Here is a 19,537-nt window from a genome sequence, read left to right as displayed (position 1 = left end):
CCTGTAGGGAAGGAAAGTGCATCTATGGCACTCGTACCCCCGCCCCAATCCTCCTCCTCCTCTGGGGCGACTGGGGTGGAGACCGGATCTGGGACCCCGGGAGGCGGCGCTGCGGTGAAAGTCCCAGCGGTGGAGAACAGGGCAGCATCTACCGCGCGCGCCGTGACCCACGCGTCCTCCCCTTCAGTGGGGTTTGCCCGGAGGCAGGGACTCTCCAAGTGGGGCGCTCGGGCCCGACGGCTCTGGCGCCCCCAGCGTGGAAGATGGCCGCCCCTGCGCGCCGCTGAAAGGAGCGGGAGCGCAGGCAGCCAGGTGTGGGACTCTGCGCTTGTCCAGCACTCTCCATCCAGACTAGGTGGCGAGAAGGAAAGCTCGTCCCCGGCCGGGGATCGCTCCTGCTGGGACTCTTGTCTAAGAAGGCCCTCAGTGGCCGCCTGGGAAAAACCGCCCAATAGCTCGGGTTCCCACGCTCCAGGGATTATCTAGACTCACCCCAAGCTCGAGTCGACCTTCTTGGGGACCGGCGTCGGGGATTGGTGGAAGGAGAACGGGCTGGGGTTTGCAAAGCCCAGGTCGAGTGAGGCCTTGAGCCGGTGGATTTAGCAGCGCTAGACTGGCTTGGCAACAGGTCCATCTGCACTCGAGGTTACTCTCGGGCGTTCAATTCAATGGCTCTCTGTTTTTAAATCCTGCCAAGGACGCCCTTTCCTCATCTTGCACTCCTAAAGGCAGTGGGCCTCTCTGGAGCCAGGGCTGCCCACCTTACCCGCACCAAATGCATGGCTCAGTGATTACCCTGCACGAGCTATCCGCACCGGGGACCCCAGTCTGAAATCCTGGCGTTTATTAAAGGTGCAGCTGGTATCCCATGGATTCGAATGGGCTAGAGGGAAAAGAGTAGAGGCAAGGAGAGAAGAAAGGGCGGCTCTTGGTGGTAGTGAATAGGCTGCAGAGAAAAAAGGTCTGATGGGATAGAGAAATTGGGGAAGGTGTATAGGAGAGAGGCAGAAAGGAGGGATGAACTTGAAGTAGATCATTCCACCTGGAGGTCTAGGATGCGGAACTGTTTGTGGGCTTTTGCTCTCTAAGCTGCGTAGCCCCAACCCTTACCTTCCCCACCTCTTGCATCTCCAGGGGAAGGCCAGACCAGGCCGCCATAATCCAAGCTGGACAGTGGACAGGTGGTGTGGGCCAGCCGGGCCAGGGCTTATCTAAGATTGGGAAGGTCAGCGATATTGAAATTCCCTACAGCTTCCAGCCCCATCCTGTTTTACTTGCTTATGGACATTGCTTAAGCCCAGGGGGTTTGTGATGCTATTTAGAACTTAGGTGGGTATGTTTCACATACCTTCAGCACTATCTCACCTGCACCTTTCCACAACCCAGTGAGGAGGTTGGGTAAAGGTAATTCCTAAGTAAAGGACCTTCTGGATCCTGGCTGGGATCTTTCCACTCTATGTTGCTGGACTTGGGCTGGTCTGTTTCTAATTGTATAGGTAAATTGTAGAAGGTTCCTGCCCTGTCCAGGCCCTCACCAAAAGCTTTCCAGAAGGAAAAGTCAAATACAATGGATTTGGTCTGATTATTCCCTATTGTTAAACATATTTTCTTACGTGAACGCTCAGTCTGGCAATTGCCTTGACCTTTCTGGTTTAATTACCATATCACATCGATTTATTTCATCCTTGTTCTGGATGTTCTCAGTGCTTACCTGACCTTAACACTGAGTTCCCTCCAAAAATCAGTGCTTACATCTCTCCTAGCAGAGGACTAGGATGCCCTACCCTTCCCTGACCTTTTCTCTGTCTCATAAAAACGTAATAGTCTCTTCATTTCTGGTCCTGCTCCAGCGCTTTCTGTATAACTTACATGGACTATAAACCTGGCATCTTGGATGTTAGTTGCTTTGTTACTCTCATAAGCTGAGAGCCAACCTGGGCTGCAAACAGATCTAGAATTGAAGAAAGATGTCATTACTGGGCTCATTCACTGAGTGTTGTCACTTGACTGAGCCACCTCTCCTCATCTATAAGGTACACCTGTACCTGTTTCAACGAATCTGATTTGTGGCAAAGCACCCCAGCAACTGTAACCACCAGATGAATGCAATGGGGTGTTTTCAGGCAAACGAGAATAAGAACAAGGATTATGAAACAGCTAGAATGGAAAGTATGCAAAAAGGAATTTGGAAGAAAAAATTTAAATCTATGCTAGCTTTATTTGGTGTAGCAACACGTAAAAACAATCCCTGTCCCCAGAGCTTCCTGTCTTCTAAAATAAGACTTTTGGGGCATGAAATACACGAACTGGGGATACAGAATTGAATGATGGTGATGGTGGAGTGAGCAGCTGGGTTCTTTTTGTTTTGTTTTGTTTTGTTTTGTTTAAACTGTCCAGGACCAGGTTGGAAAAAGGCCTTGAGCAGCATAGGGTGGGTGGGGCATGTGGAAAGAGGACCTAAAGAGAGAGGCAGAAACAGGCTACTGAAATCCAGAGACACCTTGTCTAGGCTGTTGAGCAAGTGGCTTTACCCCTTTGGGTGATGGTTTGTTCCCCAGAGCAAGCGGAGTGACAATTTATGGACCAGGCACAGTCCGGGGAGAGACTGATCAGAAGACAGTTTGGATTCCCTGGAACATTCCCAGGCAATGTTCTGAGCCCATCACAGTGCAGTCATTCCTAACACCAGCCTGGAAACAGGTCAGAAGTCAAAGTCATTCTCGGGACAATCTCGGAAGATCAGGGGGACAATTCGGGGCCTCAATAGGGCATTTTCTTTTTTCTGAAGAGGAAAATATCCAGGTAGTCAGGATCCATCTCCCTAGAAGGATGGGGCAACTGTTACGTGGTCCTTCCACAGAAGTTAAACCCTGGCCTTGCCTATAATAATACAAGTTGCTTGATTTTTGCAGCTTACAAAGCACATTCATATATTTCACCTCATTTCATTCTCAGATCAGCCCCGTAGGCACCTCTCATTGCTCTGAGGTATCAAACCTGGCTCAAGTGGCAGTGCTCAGACTTCAAATCAGGATCTGACCTCAAGTCTTCCCAGCTCACCTTCCTTCTCTTCCTGTTTCTACCTCTGATCTCTTCCCTTTGTTGCTGCGGTGCTTCTCTCGTCTTTTCCTTGCTGTGGGCAAAAGGAACCCTCACCCACGCCCTAAGAGTGTGTCTGCTCTTTTCACAGCAGTCCCACCACTGCAGAACTGTTCATCTTCAGCAACAATTCATCAAACATTAATTGAGTGTCTCCATAGCTCTGAGCTTGGCCCAGACACAAAGATGAATTATCCACAGACAGAGACCTGAAGCTGCGGGATGTGCTCCCCTTGCTCTCTGTCAAGCTGGGGCTTGGATCTGGACCCTCTGCCTCCAGACATCAGCCCCCCATCCTTAACCCTTGTCTCAGCAGCTGCTCCTGCCTGGTCTGCACTGGTGACCTCTTAGAATCAAGGGAAGGCGAGAAGAGACCAGAGGTTTGTTCCACCTTTCAACCTGCTCTTATGTTGTTCTTGTGAAAAGGCAACAGATCTAAAGTGGAACTCTGGCCTCCTTTGGACAAGGCAGGAGGGTTGTAGTATTTAGAGGCAGGGGACCTGGGTTCCAGTCCCAGCCTTATGAATTCCCAGGCCTGGAGGGCAGCTCCATCTCCCCAGCTGAGATCTGGGTGGGAGCCGTCCAATTCCTGTGGTTGCAGCCTCAGCATCCCCAGGAAGCAGTTCTGCCATGGAAGTGGTGAATGGCACCAATTTCTTCATGCCCAGGTTGCCTTTGCAGGGGCCTATCTCCTGTACAGCCCTGCCTTTCTGCCCTCAGGGTAGTGCATGGACCCTGTGTTATGGGGGAGGCTCTCACTGCAGGGCTCTTTGGCCACAGAGCACGGCCCTACCAGCCTCTTCTTTTCTTGGAGGGGACATGGCATAGGGGCTTCCTGCCCTGCCTGCATCTCTCTGCTGCTGAAAGGAAGTCAACGTCCCTGTCTTGCTCTTCATTTCCACTGGAGAATGCGAGGGTCCCTCCTGTGCATCTCCACACTCTTAGATCACTTGTTCCGTAAAGTTCTGGTCCGCAGGGCTGCCACCTACTGCACTGTATGCCCTGAGCTTGCCCGTCCTGCACTTTCCAAGTCCTGGGCCAAGTGCCCAGTTGTGCAGCATTCGATTAGAGATTAGCCTTGCTCAGCAGAGGACATGAGCACAGCCATAAACAAATCCTGGCACCAGGTGCTCAGTGGATGGCGAGCAACTGTGAGTTGTACCTGGAGTTGGGCAGGGGCAGGGAAAATATCCCTGTGGAGAAGTTGACTGGCATCAAAGCTGGGTGACGGCAGAAGCAGGAACTGGCAAAGAGCAAAGTGTGACATGCACTTCGGAATCTGGGTGTTCTGACATCCCCACCTCACACACCTGCCCTGCCGGGTGTGTGCAGCTCTGCTTTCTTCATTTGTTTGCCAATCCTTTCTCTTCCCCATGTTCCAGGTCCTCTTTCTGGAAAGTCTCTGGCTTCTCTCCTGTTACACAAGGATAGAGCACGGTTCCAATTCTTGGTCCAAAGACAATGTTTGGGTTGGCCCTCCCTTGCCTTGAATCCTGGTCTGCCTTATACCTGCCAGACATTCCTGTAACCCAGCAGGTGCTGGGAACCTTTTGCCAGCGTGTGAGACACATTTATGCAATGGGAAGTGAGAGACAAAAAATAATCCACTCTCAGGGAGCAGGATGCTCATGTCGAAGGAAGCCTTTGTCTGAACAGCAGATAACACTCAAGGTAGCCACATGTGACTCAAACTCTGCTCAGCTCATCCCCGAGTGTGATAGTGGGCAGGTGGCTCTGCCAACCTACGCCTCATTTTTTATCTCTAAAAAAGGACCTGCCTCACGAAGTTTGGTAAAGATTCGTGGCTGATGTATGCAAGCCACTCCTGGGGCTCTGTGTCTCGCCTGCGTCACCTCAGCAGGTGGCAGCTGTAGCAACCACCAGCGTGGGGATGCCGGAGAAGGCTTTTGGTGTTCCAGAGGCAGAAGCTAAGTTGTGTGAAACATGGAAGAGGACAAGTGTCTGATCATGACTGCACAGTGGAAAAGTATGATATCAGAGTGTGTTCGGCTGTGGGGTCCTGGGTCCATTCATTCCCTCGTGAGCCATCTTATGAGGCCCCGTTCCAGGCAATGGGATTATTGCAGCAAACAAGACAGGTGCAGGCCTTCCCAACTGGGGCTTATGCTCCAGCGGGGGACACAGGCCGTAAACAAGTGGGCACGTCACACGGTCTGATGATGAACCTTGATGACTGCTATGAAGATCTAATAGGACATTGACCCAGGGAAGGCCCAGGGCTGGGAGAGCTCTTTTGGATGTGATGTTGGGAAAAGCCTCTTGGAGGTGATATTGAGTCTGAGTCCCGAGTGGAGGCGGCCCTGGTGTGGAAAGGAGCGTGGTATGTTCAAGGGTGGTCCACACCAGGCCTGCTCGGAAAGCTGCCACATTGACCATGGGCAAGGAGCCGATCCAACAGACTGCTCGATTTTCTGAAATGGCAGGAAGCGTGTGGCACGTGAGAAAGGAGTCCTTAAAGGCAGATGGACCTGGATTTGATCCTGGCTCTGCCACTTGGAGCCCAGGACTTTGCTTCCTGCATCTTCATCTCAAAAGTTGGGGCTTGAGGCCTAAGGGAGTAATATGAACAACACTCCTGGCTCCCTGCCTGGCACATGCCTATTACCCCTGGGCTCAGGGAGGTGAGGCTGCCCGTGAGCCTTCTGGAAATGGCTGAGGAGCAACCCAGGTCAAGGCAGGGCTCTGTCATCTGTCTGCTCCCTTGGAGCTGGAACCTGGACTGCAGGTCTCGGGTGTTGGGGAGGCAGCAGGAGCAGAGATGAGTCCATTTGTAAGCCACTGAATCTTGCCTTTCAATGAAACAAGAGGAATCCATTAGTTATCAGCCGCTGCAGCTGCTTCTTAGGAAACTGCCTTACCAGGGACTTCCTGTTCATTTCTCAAAGGCTGTGGTGTGATGTGAGGAGGACCAATGAAGGGGCTTTTTCAGGCCCAGCCCTGGGCCCTGACTTTGGCAGCTCCTCCAGGCCTCTCCCAGGTCCTTGCTTATTTTGCAGAGGTGGCTGAGGCTCTGGTGGGGACTGCTCACCCCACCCAGAGCCGGCAAAGCTGGTCACCACTGCAACCCGGGGCTCCTCCCTCCTCGCCACCCAGGGCCTCCTCCGTCCTCACCCCCCAGGGCCTCCTCCCTGCCTGCCCCCTGGGCCTCTTCCCTGCGTCCCCAGGGCCCTGGAACAGCACATCTCTTTTCCGTGAAAATACACTTGACCTGATCCCCTGCTACTATCCCTTGTCTGCTTGGCTAGTGGGTCGTAGGCATTTTTTAAAAAACCATGGGCCCAGTTTTCTCCTGCACGAAGTGTTGCTTTGTCAGTCTGTTCTAGACACAAATAGAACAAAGACCAAGCAAAGGACTTGATGCCAGGAATGTAGTAAAGAGATGATGGGAGACTGGCAGTTACTCTTAGGAGATCCTTACATGTGGGGGTGAAAAGATTTCCAGGAGTGGTTAGCACCTTCTCCACCTCCCCACGACGCTCTTTTTTTTTTTTTGAGATGGAGTGTCTCTCTGTCGGCAGGCTGGAGTGCAATGGCATGATCTTGGCTCACTGCAACCTGCCACCTCCCTGGTTAAAGCAATTCCCCTGCCTCAACCTCCCTAGTAGCTGGGATTACAGGTGTGTGCTACCACGCCCGGCGAATTTTTTTGTTGTTGTTATTTTTAGTAGAGACGGGGTTTCACCATGTTGGCCAGGCTGGTCTCAAACTCCTGGCCTCAGGCAATCTGCCGCCTTGGACTCCCAAAGTGCTAAGATGACCGCACCCAGCCCCCTCTTCTTTTTAATTTTGAAAATTTCCCAACATTCAGAAATGTCGAAAGAGCAAGCAAACACCTGTGTATCCTCAACCAAGATTCACTAGTCTTAACATTTTGCCACCTTCGCGTTTTTCCTCTTTACACGTGTGCAGTTTCCTTTTGAAAATATGCTGTGTCATTATGTGATCATATCCATAAGGTCTTCATCATTTCCTAAGAAAAAAGAAGAGATGCTCTAACATAATCACAGTACCTTTGTCACGTTTAAGAAAATTAATAGTAATTCCTTGATACGATCGAACATCTGGTCCATATTCATTTTTTCTCATTCAACCCCCGAAAACCCTTGTATAACTTATTTTTTCCTTCAAGTGAGAGCCTTTCACATTAAAGAATTGCAGGATGTTGTTTGTTTTTTGAGACAAGAGTCTCACTCTGTCACCCAGGCTGGAGTGCAGTGGTGCAATCTTGGCTCACTGCAACCTCCGCCTCCTGGTTTTAAGGGATTCTTGTGCCTCAGCCTCCTGAGTAGCTGGGATTACATGCGTGCGCCACCATGCCTGACTAATTTTTGTATTTTTAGTAGAGACGGTATATCACCATTTTGCCCAGGCTGATCTCAAACTCCTAACCTCAGGTGATCCCTGTCTCGGCCTCCCAAAGTGCTGGGATTACAGGCATGAGCCACTGTGCCTGGCCTGTTCGTTTTTTGAGGCAGGGTCTCACTCTCTTGCCCAGACTGGAGTGCAGTGGCACCATCATTACTTATTGTATCTTCCTGCCTCAGCCTCCTGAGTAGCTGAGGTTATTGGTGCAGGTCACCACACCTGGCTAATTTTGTTTATTTTTATAGAGACGGGTCTTGCTATGTTACTCAGGCTGGTCTTGAACTCCTGGCCTCAAGTGATCCCCCTGCCTCTGCCTCCCAAAGTGCTGGGATTACAGGTGTGAGCCCCTGCGACTGAACAAAAGTTGCAGTTTTTATATCATTTTAGTCTCTTTTAATCTAGACCATGCTTCCATACTTTTTTTTTTTTCCCCACAAACCTGTATTTTTTTTCCCAGCTATATTGATTTTTCTGATTGTTTCTCATGGTGGAGCTTGACTGGTTTGCCAATCCTACCAATGTCTGGAAGCTTGACTTGATGCAGATTAAACAGTGTTCACCACTGGGACATTCTATTGCATCCCCTCAGGCGCGCCTGGTGCCAGCTCATCTCTAATAGAAATGCTAGATTTTTTATGAGATAATTAATGTAATATGCATAATGTGTATAGAAAAAAGCTGGAAGGAAAACTGCCAACATATTAGCAATAATGATTACTTTCTGGGTGATATTTATTTTCCTCTTTATTCTGCTGTGCCTTTTCTAACTTGACCAAAACTCAGCACATTTTTACGTTATAATTGGGGAAAAAAAGATTAAAGCGTTTATCATTATAGCAGTGTTAGAGTTCGGAAAGTAATGAAAATAAAGCAAGGCATAATCCAGCTATCTTAACATGTATAATAATAGCCTAGATCATCCCAGGCTTTTTTTCAGGAATGCTTTTTACATAACTCTGTGTTTATTTTTTGTTTACTTTATCTGAGCACATTTCCAATGCCGTGGTAGTATTCGGTCTTGTTCTTTTCATCGATAACCCTGGATATGAAGGTGAGGAACTTACAAGAGGTGGTGGGTGATGCAGTTTGTGCACCATGCAAGGCACTCATCTCACGCAGTTGAGGCTCAAGTCCTCCCTGAGCCCCATGTCTTCCTGGTGCGCCTTCCTGGAGGGTCACCATTTCCTGACTTGCCCAAAGGCAGCCTGTGCATCTATCCACAAACCCCTGGGGAGTTTAGCATGCCTGTGCCGGCACAGAAGTCCAGGTGGCTATTGCTGTTGGCATTGGGCACTAAGGGTTCTGTCCTGGAAAAATGCTGGAGACAGCATTTGGGGCCAGATCACAGGAGACCCTGTTTGGTGTCTGGGTGCACACATGGAGCTGCTGCTGGTTGAGCACTGTCCTGCTTGGGGCCCGAGAGCAGACAGAGGTCGGGTCTCAGCCTCACCACTGCCCTCTGCTCTCCAGGATGCCTTCCGCGCCTTCCACCCTGACCTGAAATTCGTGGGCAAGTTCTTGAAACCCCTGCTGATTGGTGAGCTGGCCCCAGAAGAGCCTAGCCAGGACCACGGCAAGAACGTGAGTCGGGCTTGCAACCTGGGTGGGGGTGGAGAAGAGGCTGGCGGTGGCTGGGAGTCTGAGAGAGGGTCCCCTCACCCCAGGACTGGTAACTGGGGCTGGGGCAGGCAGGGGTGCTTTTGTCCTGGAGGAGCCACTGTGGATCACCTGTGGTCAGGGAGGGCCTCAGAACCTCCCTGGGAGCTGGGATTTGACAACAGCTAGTGGCGTCTCCTCTCTTGTAGCCAGTTTCACTTTCATTCTCCTCCATCCCTTTCCAGAAAGGTGCCAGATGACAATCTAGGGGAAAGACAGGACAGAAACACTGAAAAATGTCATTTAATGACAAGAGTGGCTTTGGGGTCTGGGAGCACCTCTTTGAGAAAGAATGGCCATTTCCTGGTCATTTCTTCGTCGTCTGCAGGTCAGATACTCTCCTGGGTGCTGGGTTTCCAGGACAGTGACGTGTGAAAATAGCAACCCCTGAGGTTTCACGGGCTGTTTTGTTCAACAATGAAGTCCCCATGTAAATGGTGGAGCAGTGTATAGAAGGAACTTGGGACAGGAGGCAGGGGCAGGGCAGGACGGGGAGGAGAGTGGTTACAAGGAGAGGAGTGGTACCCACAGGGCATGACCAGGGTGGTCATGGAGGTCCCACCCTGGCCTCAGTGAGCCCTTCCTCCTCTTGTTGCCAGCCTGGGCTGGACCCCTCTGCTTAGCAGAGCCAGGCCAGGACCAGGGTCTCTGCTGGCCTGGACTCTTGGCCAGTCCCCCACTGCCCCCGTTGCCTCTGGCTTTCCTGATGAGCTGCAGGCCACCCTGCGGGTCCTCCAGAGGCCAATGCCCCTACTCTCATATTTCCCTCCATGGTATATGAGATCACCTGCCCCGTACCCATGCCAACCCATGCTTGTCCCCTCCTGCCTCCTTCACAAGTCCATCTCCCACTCTCACCCCCCGGCACCTCCTGGCCTGCAGCTTACCCAGCTTTGCTTGTCCTGCCCTGTAGCTCCCTCCTCCATGGCCTTGCTCCTTGGCTCTGTCCATTGCTCTCCCTTTGTGCTGCAGATCCTGCATCACTTGGCACCCAGGCTCCCACCATGTGCCACCAGAACCACCTTTCATAGCACCCTGGTCATGCCCTGTGGGTACCGCTCCTCTCCTAGTATCCACTCTCCTCCCTGTCCAGCCCTGCCCCTGCCTCTTGTCCCAAGTTCCTTCTTTCTCGCAATGCCATTGTGTTCCCAGGGCACTCCTTGATTCCACTTCACCTCCCTGGCTCCATGTGCCTGGGGCTCACAGCCCCCTCCTTCCTGCCTCAGCTCGCCCGCCTTCCTACCTCAGCTCGCCCGCCTTCCTACCTCAGCTCGCCCTCCTTCCTACCTCAGCTCGCCCTCCTTCCTACCTCAGCTCGCCCTCCTTCCTACCTCAGCTCGCCCTCCTTCCTACCTCAGCTCGCCCTCCTTCCTACCTCAGCTCGCCCTCCTTCCTACCTCAACTCGCCCTCCTTCCTACCTCAGCTCGCCCGCCTTCCTGCCTCAGCTCGCCCTCCTTCCTGCCTCAGCTCGCCCTCCTTCCTGCCTCAGCTCAGCCTCCTGCCTCCTGCCTCAGCTCACCCTCCTGCCTGCCTCAGCTCATCCTCCTGCACTAGTTTGTGTTGCCCCAACTCAACCCCTCAAGACCCAACAGTGCGCACAGAGCAAGTGGTGCTCTGTTGGGTGGTGGAAAATGCAAGTTTTCTTTTTCTTTTTCTTTTCTTTTCTTTTTTTTTTTTCTGAGACGGAATTTTGCTCTTGTTACCCAGGCTGGAATGCAATGACACGGTCTCAGCTCACCACAACCTCTGCCTCCGGGTTTAAGCCATGCTCCTGCCTCAGCCTCCCAAGTAGCTGGGGTTACAGGCGCCTGTCACCACGCCCGGCTAATTTTTGTATTTTTAGTAGAGACGGGGTTTCACCGTGTTGACCAGGCTGGTCTCAAACTCCTGACCTCAGGTGATCTGCCCGCCTCGGCCACCCAAAGTGCTGGGATTAAACTTTCCTTTTTTAAAAAAGTGTGGTTAACCATTTTAGTCATTTGAAGTGCACAGTTCAGTGGCATTAAATAAGCACATTTACATTGTTATGTAACCATCACCGCCATCAGTTCTCATCTTCTCCAAATTGAAATTCCACATCCGTTAAACACTCACTCCTCATTCTCCCACCCCTCAGCCCCTGGCAGGCACCATTCTACTTTCTGTCTCTGAATTTGACCTCTCCAAGGACCTCCTGTATATGGAATCATACAATATTTGTCCTTTGGTGACTGGCCTGTTTCCCTTAGCATGATGTCTTCAAAGTTCACCCACATTGTAGCATGTGTCAGAATTTCCTCCCTTTTCAAGGCTGAGTAATATTCCATTGCATGGATAGACCAGGTGTTGTTGATCCATTCATCCGTCATGAGATCTTTGGGTTGTTTCTACCTTTTTTCCCATGTGAATAGAGCTGCTATGAACACAGGGTGTACAAAATGCAAGCTTTTGAGTCAAAGCCTTTCTCGGTCACTCTTACCTAGCTGTGACAAATATACAGGGCTCAGGGCTGTGTGGGGCATGTGGCAACAGCACCTATTGTAGGGACTTCTGCAGGGTCGAGGCTTGTGGCTTGGCCCCCTCTTGCCACAGCTTCTCTGGGTTGTCCATTGGCTGTTGAAATGGCAGCCCGAGACATATGTTCCCTCCAGAGTGGCTGGTGGCTGACTCCTTTCCCTGTGCTCTTGGTCAACAGTCGAAGATCATTGAGGACTTCCGGGCCCTGAAGAAGACGGCTGAGGACATGAACCTGTTCAAGACCAACCACGTGTTCTTCCTCCTCCTCCTGGCCCACATCATTGCCTTGGAGAGCATCGCGTGGTTCACCGTCTTTTACTTTGGCAATGGCTGGATTCCTACCCTCATCACGGCCTTTGTCCTTGCTACCTCTCAGGTGAGGCGTGACACCCTCACCTCTGCCAGCTAACAGAGGCCTGGTGCCTGTTTGCTGAGGCTGTGACAGCTTGTGTGACCCTGTCTCCCCAGGCCCAAGCTGGATGGCTGCAACACGACTATGGCCACCTGTCTGTCTACAGGAAACCCAAGTGGAACCACCTTGTCCACAAGTTCGTCATTGGCCACTTAAAGGTAAATGTCAGCAGCCCGGGCATCTGTCCTGTTGGACAGCAGTTGAGACAGAGGGACCAGGATTCCTCTCTGCTCAGTGCTCTGAGGCTGCAGGGTGACAAGGCAGGTGTGCCTATGCTGTGGGCCATGGTGACTCTCTATTCTGCTGGCTTCCTGAGCCCCGTCTCTGGATCAGTTCCGACCCATGAAGACACAGTGTACTGCTCACTGTGAAGACAGGCACACCCTTTCTTGTCTGTTGGCTCAGCGGGTTGTATTGTTTGATGTTCCTTAGCTAAGGACTCATCTAACAAATCTGTTTTCGTTTGGGGACAGTAAAGTAGCAGTTTTTTTTGTTTTTTTTTTTTTTTTGAGACAGAGTCCTGCTTTTGTCACCCAAGCTGGAGTGCGATGGTGTGATCTTGGCACACTGCAACCTCCACCTCCAGGTTCAAGCAATTCTCCTGCCTCAGCCTCCCGAGTAGCTGGGATTACAGGCACCTGCCACCATGACCAACTAATTTTTGTATTTTTAGTAGAGATGGAGTTTTGCCATGTTGGCCAGGCTGGTCTCGAACTCCTGACCTTGTGATCCACCTGCCTTGGTCTCCCAAAGTGCTGGGATCACAGGCGTGAGCCACCGTGCCCAGCCAGTAGCAGTCTCTTTTGATGAGTTGGTATGCTTCCTTTCACTGGAGATATGAGCTCTTTAATACATTGTGCTGGGTCTAGTGGTACACATCTGTAATCCTAGCCACCCGGGAGGCTGAGGCAGGAGAATTGCCTGAGCCCAGGAGTTTGAGACCAGCCTGGGCAACATAGTGAGACCCCCATCTCTTAAAAAAAAAAAAAAAAAAGAAACACATTATGTTCCTCTCTTCCCCTCAGAAGCCAAGAGGTACAAAGCAGCATTTGAAACAGCAACTATCTTTAGTCTGTGTTTTTGGTGCACCCATTCTTTCCTTCCTCATCTGGCATTTATGCTTTTATCTTTATTTTAGCCTTCTGTTATATATGAGTCCTTTATGTTAAGCCACTTCAAATACTCTTTGGAAATAAGCGTGGTACAAAAAGTAAATGTCATCCTATAAGGCCTCAGATAGGGGACACCAAACTATGGAATGATCAACTGGCCCAAAGGACAAAAGCTGTTAGAAGCGCAGGAGTTAAGGAAGTTCCACTCTCACCTCCCCCTAGATGAGGAAGCAGACCACAGAGGCTCAGCACGTTTGTAGAAAGACGAGCTGGAATTGCCAATGGCCTTGTTCTGATCTGATAGGCATTATCTCCTCAGTTTTGAAAATTAGTCTTTGCCGACTTGCTCTCTGAAATAGACCGTCCCCATCCCAACCCAACCCAACAGTACCTGCTTCCTGAGAAAAGCGGGGTCCTAAAGACTCCATCCCTCCACACCCTGGCAAGGGAACAGCTACATGTCGAGTGTAGCTGATCCCCTCTTCCACCCAGACCACAACGGGGCCCTTGGCTTGCCAGCTGCAGATCCCATTGGCGGCCAACCACCCCTGAGCTGGTCACCAGTTTCGCAGCGAGCAGCTTGCCTGGCCCTGAGCCTGAAGTGGCCTGAGAACCTGGTCTCTGTCCAGAATCTCAGGGGCAAAGAGAGAGGGTGCACATAGTGCAGTGCTTTGTTTCATTTTATACTCTTCTCTGTTGGATCAAACCCTCCTCAGTATGGCAAAGTAACATTTAACTCCTGACCCACGTTAGCCCTCACACACTTAACAAAGATGGGCTGTGTCCTGCTTCCAGATTCTGGGCAGGGGCCAGGCAGGGGGGACCGTTCCTATCCAATGGCCCTCGGTCCTTGAGGGGCCCCAGAGCACAGCTCTTGCGTCAGGCGGGAGATGGGGCCAGGAGAGAGGACTGGTCTCTAGGTAGAATGTGGATGACAGCAAATAGGGTCCTTGGGTTTGGGGATGTGGGCTCCACTCATGGCCCGCAGCCCCCACTGGCTATGTCCTTGGTGCTGTGTCACAGAGCCAGGCCAAGGACAAGGACATGCGGCTCACTCAGGGGTGCCCCAGAGTAGGGAGGTCAAGCTTGCTCAAAATTGGCTCCAACACTCAGCAGGTGCACAACCATGGAGAAAAATCTTGTAGGTCTGTGTCTCTTCCCATCACTGGGAAAAAGGGAACTGGCTGCAGGGAGGTCCTCCAGGGCCTTGCCAACTCAGATGTCTTATCACAAGCTGGAGAGACCTGTAAGTAGGTTACCAGGGGCTGTGAGAGGCTGGGACCCCCTTCTTCCTGTTAGCTGCACTGCTAATGGGATTTCATGGGAGTTCTCCACATCCTGACCTTCTGTTTGCCTTCAGCCCGTGTCACGCCCAGCAGACATTTCTTCCAGAGTGTGATCTTTTACAAAGATTATTTTGAGGTTAAAACTCTTTCATAGTTCAGCACTGTACTTAGGATAAAATGCAAACTTCGACCAGGCACAGTGGCTCACGCCTATAACCTCAGCGCTTTGGGAGATCAAGGAGGGAGGATCGCTTGAAGCCAGGAGTTTGTGACCAGCCTGGGCCACAGAGCAAGACCCTGTCTGTACTAAAAATAAAAAAATTAGCCAGGGGTGGTGGTGCATGCTTGTAGTCCCAGCTACTGGGGCAGCTGAGGTGGGAGGATGGCTTGAGCCTGGGATTTGAAGGCTGCAGTGAGCTGTGATGCTACCACTGCACTCCAGCGTGGATGACAGAGTGAGATGCTGTCTCTAAATAAACAAATGCAAGCTGAAAGGCCCAGTGCCATCTGGGCGCTGCATCTGTAATGGACATCACTAGCCTTTCTGCAGCCTCATCTCAGGCCACCAGGGCCAGGATTAGAGTAAAGCAAGTAAGACATTCGCCTAGGGTATAAAATCTAACGGGACACCAGACAAATTCAGTTTTCAAGAAAAATGATGTTTTAATGCAACGTGGTTTGGTTTTATTTTTTGAGATGGAGTTTCACTCTTGTCACCCAGGCTGGAGTGCAATGGCGTGATCTCAGCTCACTGAAACCTCCGTCTCCCAGGTTCAAGCGATTCTCCTGCCTCAGCCTCCCAAGTAGCTGGGATTACAGGTGTGTGCCACCACGCCCAGCTAATTTTTTTGTATATTCAGTAGAGACAGGGTTTCCCCATGTTGGCCAGACTGGTCTTGAACTCCTGACCTAAGGTGATCCACCTGCCTCAGCCTCCCAAAGTGCTGAGATTACAGGCATGAGCCACGGTGCCCGGCCTGCAATTTGTTTTTTTTAAAAAACAAAACTAATGCAAAAACAATCCACAATGAACAAAATATCAAAATTTTAAATAAAGATCAGGATGAACTGAGGCAAATGGAAAAGCATGCACCCCTCTATACATGTTCGTGTGTCAATTTTTAACGGAAGTTTTTTTTTCCAGAGCATTAAAGTAGTTGAAAAAATATTTAACAATGAAGAAGTTGACGTATTAAAAGTCATAACATTCTAAGTGAAAATGCTTTATTTATACCAAAACAGAGTTTATTATACTTTTGCTTCATTTGAATGTAATCAAAAATCAGTTAAGGCTGGGCACGTTGGCTCGGCCGGGTGTGGTGGCTCAAGCCTGTAATCCCAGCACTTTGGGAGGCTGAGGCAGGTAGATCACTTAAGGTCAGGAGTTCGAGACCAGCCTGGCCAACATGGTGAAACCCTGTCTCTACTAAAAATGCAAAAATTAGCCAGGCGAGATGGCGCGCCTGTAATCCCGGGGCTTGGGAGGCTGAGACAGGAGAATCACTTGAACCAGGGAGGTGGAGGTTGCAGTGAACAGAGATTGTGCCACTGCGCTCCAGCCTGGGCAACAGAGTGAGGCTCTATCTCAAAAATTAAAAATAAAATTAAAAAGTATTTAAGCTAATCGCTTGGTTAACGGAAACCATCAAACTCAGCAATTCTTTCCACTGAAAATGAAATGAGGCCAGGCGCGGTGGCCTGTAGTCGCAGCACTTTGGGAGGTCGAGGCAGGCAGATCATAAGGTCAGAAGATCGAGACCATCCTGACTAACACGGTGAAACCCTGTCTCTACTAAAAATACAAAAAATTAGCTGGGTGTGGTGGTGGGCGCCTGTAGTCCCAGCTGCTCGGGAGGCTGAGGCAGGCGAATACTTGAACCCGGGAGGTAGAGGTTGCAGTGAGCTGAGACCGCACCACTGCACTCTAGGCTGGGCGACAGAGCCAGACTCCATCTCAAAAAAAAAAAAAGAAGAAAATGAAATGAGGCAAAAAGTAGACTTTGAAAATATTATCGATGAATTTGCTTCCATTGAAGCCAGGAGTGCATTTTTTTTTTTTTTTTTTTTTTTGCCTCAGTCTCTGATATGGCTTCGCCTAGCACTGCTGGTCACAGTTATACCAAGGAGCTTTCCTCTGGCTTCTGGAACATTCCACACTCCCCCTTCCCCTCCCAGGGCCTCCCCTAGGCTCTTCCCTCTGTCAGGAAAGCACCCCTCACTCTGCCTGGCCAACTTCTCCAGCTGCGTGGACACTTAGCTTTCCTGGCTCCAGCTCAGTTTGGATTTGGTGTGATGACGCCAGACCCTCCCTCGCAGCTCCCTGAGGACAAGAGCTTTGTCTCTTGGTTCACCTCCCAGGCAGAGCATAGCAGCTGGCTTAGGGTAGGCAATACCTGCACCACATTCTGGAAACTAGGAGCTGGCCATTGTTCCAGGACAAGGGGGGCTTCCCGGTGCTCGGAAGGAGGGGCTCTTGAAGAACAAGCAGGGCTTCACCTGGCGAAGAAGAATGGAAGAGAAGCCAGGTGCAGTGGCTCATGCCTGTAATCCCAGCACTTTGGGAGGCCGAGGTGGGTGGATCACCTGGGTTCAGGAGTTCGAGACCAGCCTGGCCAACATGGTGAAACTCCATCTCTACTAAAAATACAAAAATTAGCTGGGCATGGTGGCGGGCGCCTGTAATCCCAGCTACTCGGAAGGCTGAGGCGGGAGAATCGCTTGAACCTGGGAGGCGGAGGTTGCAGTGAGGTGAGATGGTACCACTGCACTCCAGCCTGGGAGACAAGAGCAAAACTCCATCTTAAAATAAAAAAAAGAATGAAAGAGAATCACAGCAGAGGAGTAGCATGAACAAAAAATGCTTTCATTACATCTCATCCCGAGTCCAGGGAGAGCTGGGACTGCCCCACCTCACTGGCTCCTTGTTGGCCCGTCTTGCTTTCCTCCATCTATTTGCTCAATAAACATCTCTGGGTTGGTATCCTCCAAACATCAAGCTTGCTCGTTTCGTGCCTTGCTCTTCGGTTTCTTTGTGCCAGAGATTTTTCCATTTGATTCTTCCCAGGAATTTTGTTCCTTTTGACAACAAACACAAATGCGTCATTTGATTCCTCAAGCCTCTAAGCTTTCTTTTTCTTTCTTTCTTTCTTTCTTTTTTTTTTTTTTTTTGAGACGGACTCTTGCTCTGTTGCCCAGGCTAAAGTGCCGTTGGTGCGATCTTGGCTCACTGCAGCCTCTGCCACCTGGGTTCACAGGATTCTCCTGCCTCAGACTCTTGAGTAGTTGGGATTACAGGTGCCCGCCACCACACCCAGATAATTTTTGTAGTTTTAGTAGAGATGGTTTCTCCATGTTGGCCAGGCTGGTCTGGAACTCCTGACCTTAAGTGATCCACCCACCTCGTCCTCCCAAAGTGAAGACTCTAAGCTTTCACTCTGACTTTTTTTTTTTTTTTTCCTCTCTCTCTCATGGGTTTTGAGGCCTGCCTGTTTCCAGGGGCCTGAGGTCACTGCAAAGGTCGCAGCTGTCCATTGCTGTTCCCACCCATGGCTATTTGTCCATAGACGGTGTCTGTGCCAAAAGCATCTCCCAAGTGAAATGTTTGTTTAGCAGACAGGCATTTTTTGCAGACCCTTAGCCAAAGCATTGATCTGGCAAGAGCTCACCAGAATAGTCGTGATGCTAAAGGGTCAGGAAAGTGTGTTTTCTTTCATCTGTCGCTGGGCAACTGCTGAGGGCCATGCCTCTGAGCTGAGGAGATGGAAATCTGCAGCCTCAAAAGAAATATCCATGTTATGCATCTTGTCTCATGGGATCCTATTTGAGTATTAGAAACAGGAAAGTTCTTTTTGTTCATGTTAGCAGTTTTTTGTTAAGCCCTCCCTCCAGCCTTCCTGGTGTGACATGAATCTCAGGACCCACCCTCAGCATAGCAGCACAACTGCAATCTCCAAATGCTTTATTGAGATACAGTTATCCCGTTCCTCTGTCGCCCAGGCTGGAGTGCAGTGGTGTGATCTCTGCCTCCCCAGTTCAAGTGATTCTCCTGCCTCAGCCTGCCGAGTAGCTGGGATTACAGGTGCCTACAACCACACCCAGCTAATTTTTGTATTTTTAGTAGGGACGGGGTTTCACCATGTTGCCCAGGCTGGTCTTTTTAACTCCTGACCTCAAGTGATCCACCCGCCTCTGCCTCCCAAAGTGCTGGGATTACAGGTGTGAGCTACTGCGCCCAGCCAGTGTTCCCATTTAAAGTAGACAAATCAATGACTTTTAGTATATTCACGGATTTATGCAACCATTGTCATAGTCAATTTTGGAGCGTCTTCACTATGCTCAAAAGAAATCCCAGGTTTCTTAGCCATCACATCCCAACCCCCTCACTCCCTCCCGTACCCCAATCCTAGCCCTACACAACTGCTCAACTTTCTGTCTCTATAGATTTGCCTGTTCTGGACATTTCATGTCGGTGGAATCATGCGATATGTGGTCTTTTGTGGCTCCTTCCTTCCCTTAGCATGTTCTCCAGGCTCATCTGTGTTGTAGCAAGTGTCTGATTCGTTCTGTTTTATGGCACAGCCAAACAATATTCCATTGTGTGGCTAATCTGCACTTCATTCACCCACTCATCTGTTGATGGACACTTGTGTTGTTTTTGCTCTTCTGGTTCTTTTAAAGAATGCTGCTATGAACCTCCTCTATGAGTTAGTGTGTGGACATGTTTTCATTTATCTTGGATATACACTCAGGAGGGAGATTTCTAGGCCACATAGCAGGGACCAGTTCTCTCTATCCCTGAAACCCCGGCTTCACCTCGCACAGCTCTGGCTCCACACCTGGTGGCGGAGAGGCAGAGACCAGCTCCCACACCTGCTGGAGCGTTCATTATGTGGTCCCACAGCAGCATGCCTCACCCGCCATCATTGTCTTATGATCCAGGAAACTGAAGCCTAGAGAGATGAAGTGACTTCACTCCATCTGGGGCTGGCCCATGCTCTGAGCTTAGTCATGGCAGGGCTGGATTCTGACCTTGTGGGGGCCTGAGGTGCTGTCCCTGAGGGTTGAAGGTGCTGGGAACTGCTCGTAAGCA

General features: G+C 50.6%; 1 protein-coding gene across 4 annotated transcripts in view; it reads left to right on the top strand.

Annotated features, from left to right (window-relative positions):
- LOC105469424 (fatty acid desaturase 2) overlaps positions 1 to 19,537 on the top strand; it is a 108,034-nt gene that overhangs the window by 66,293 nt on the left and 22,204 nt on the right. For all 4 annotated transcript variants that reach the window (XM_071074483.1, XM_071074485.1, XM_071074484.1 and 1 more), the window contains exons 2-4: positions 8,956 to 9,066; positions 11,817 to 12,014; positions 12,107 to 12,208. In XM_071074483.1, the coding sequence (XP_070930584.1) occupies positions 8,956 to 9,066; positions 11,817 to 12,014; positions 12,107 to 12,208 (411 nt within the window). The remainder of the gene's footprint in view (positions 1 to 8,955; positions 9,067 to 11,816; positions 12,015 to 12,106; positions 12,209 to 19,537) is intronic.

The sequence above is a fragment of the Macaca nemestrina genome, chromosome 12, assembly GCF_043159975.1.
Source record: "Macaca nemestrina isolate mMacNem1 chromosome 12, mMacNem.hap1, whole genome shotgun sequence".
Taxonomy (NCBI): Eukaryota; Metazoa; Chordata; class Mammalia; order Primates; family Cercopithecidae; genus Macaca; species Macaca nemestrina.
Note: the sequence above shows the minus strand (reverse complement) of the source record. Positions and strands in the feature narration are given on the sequence as shown.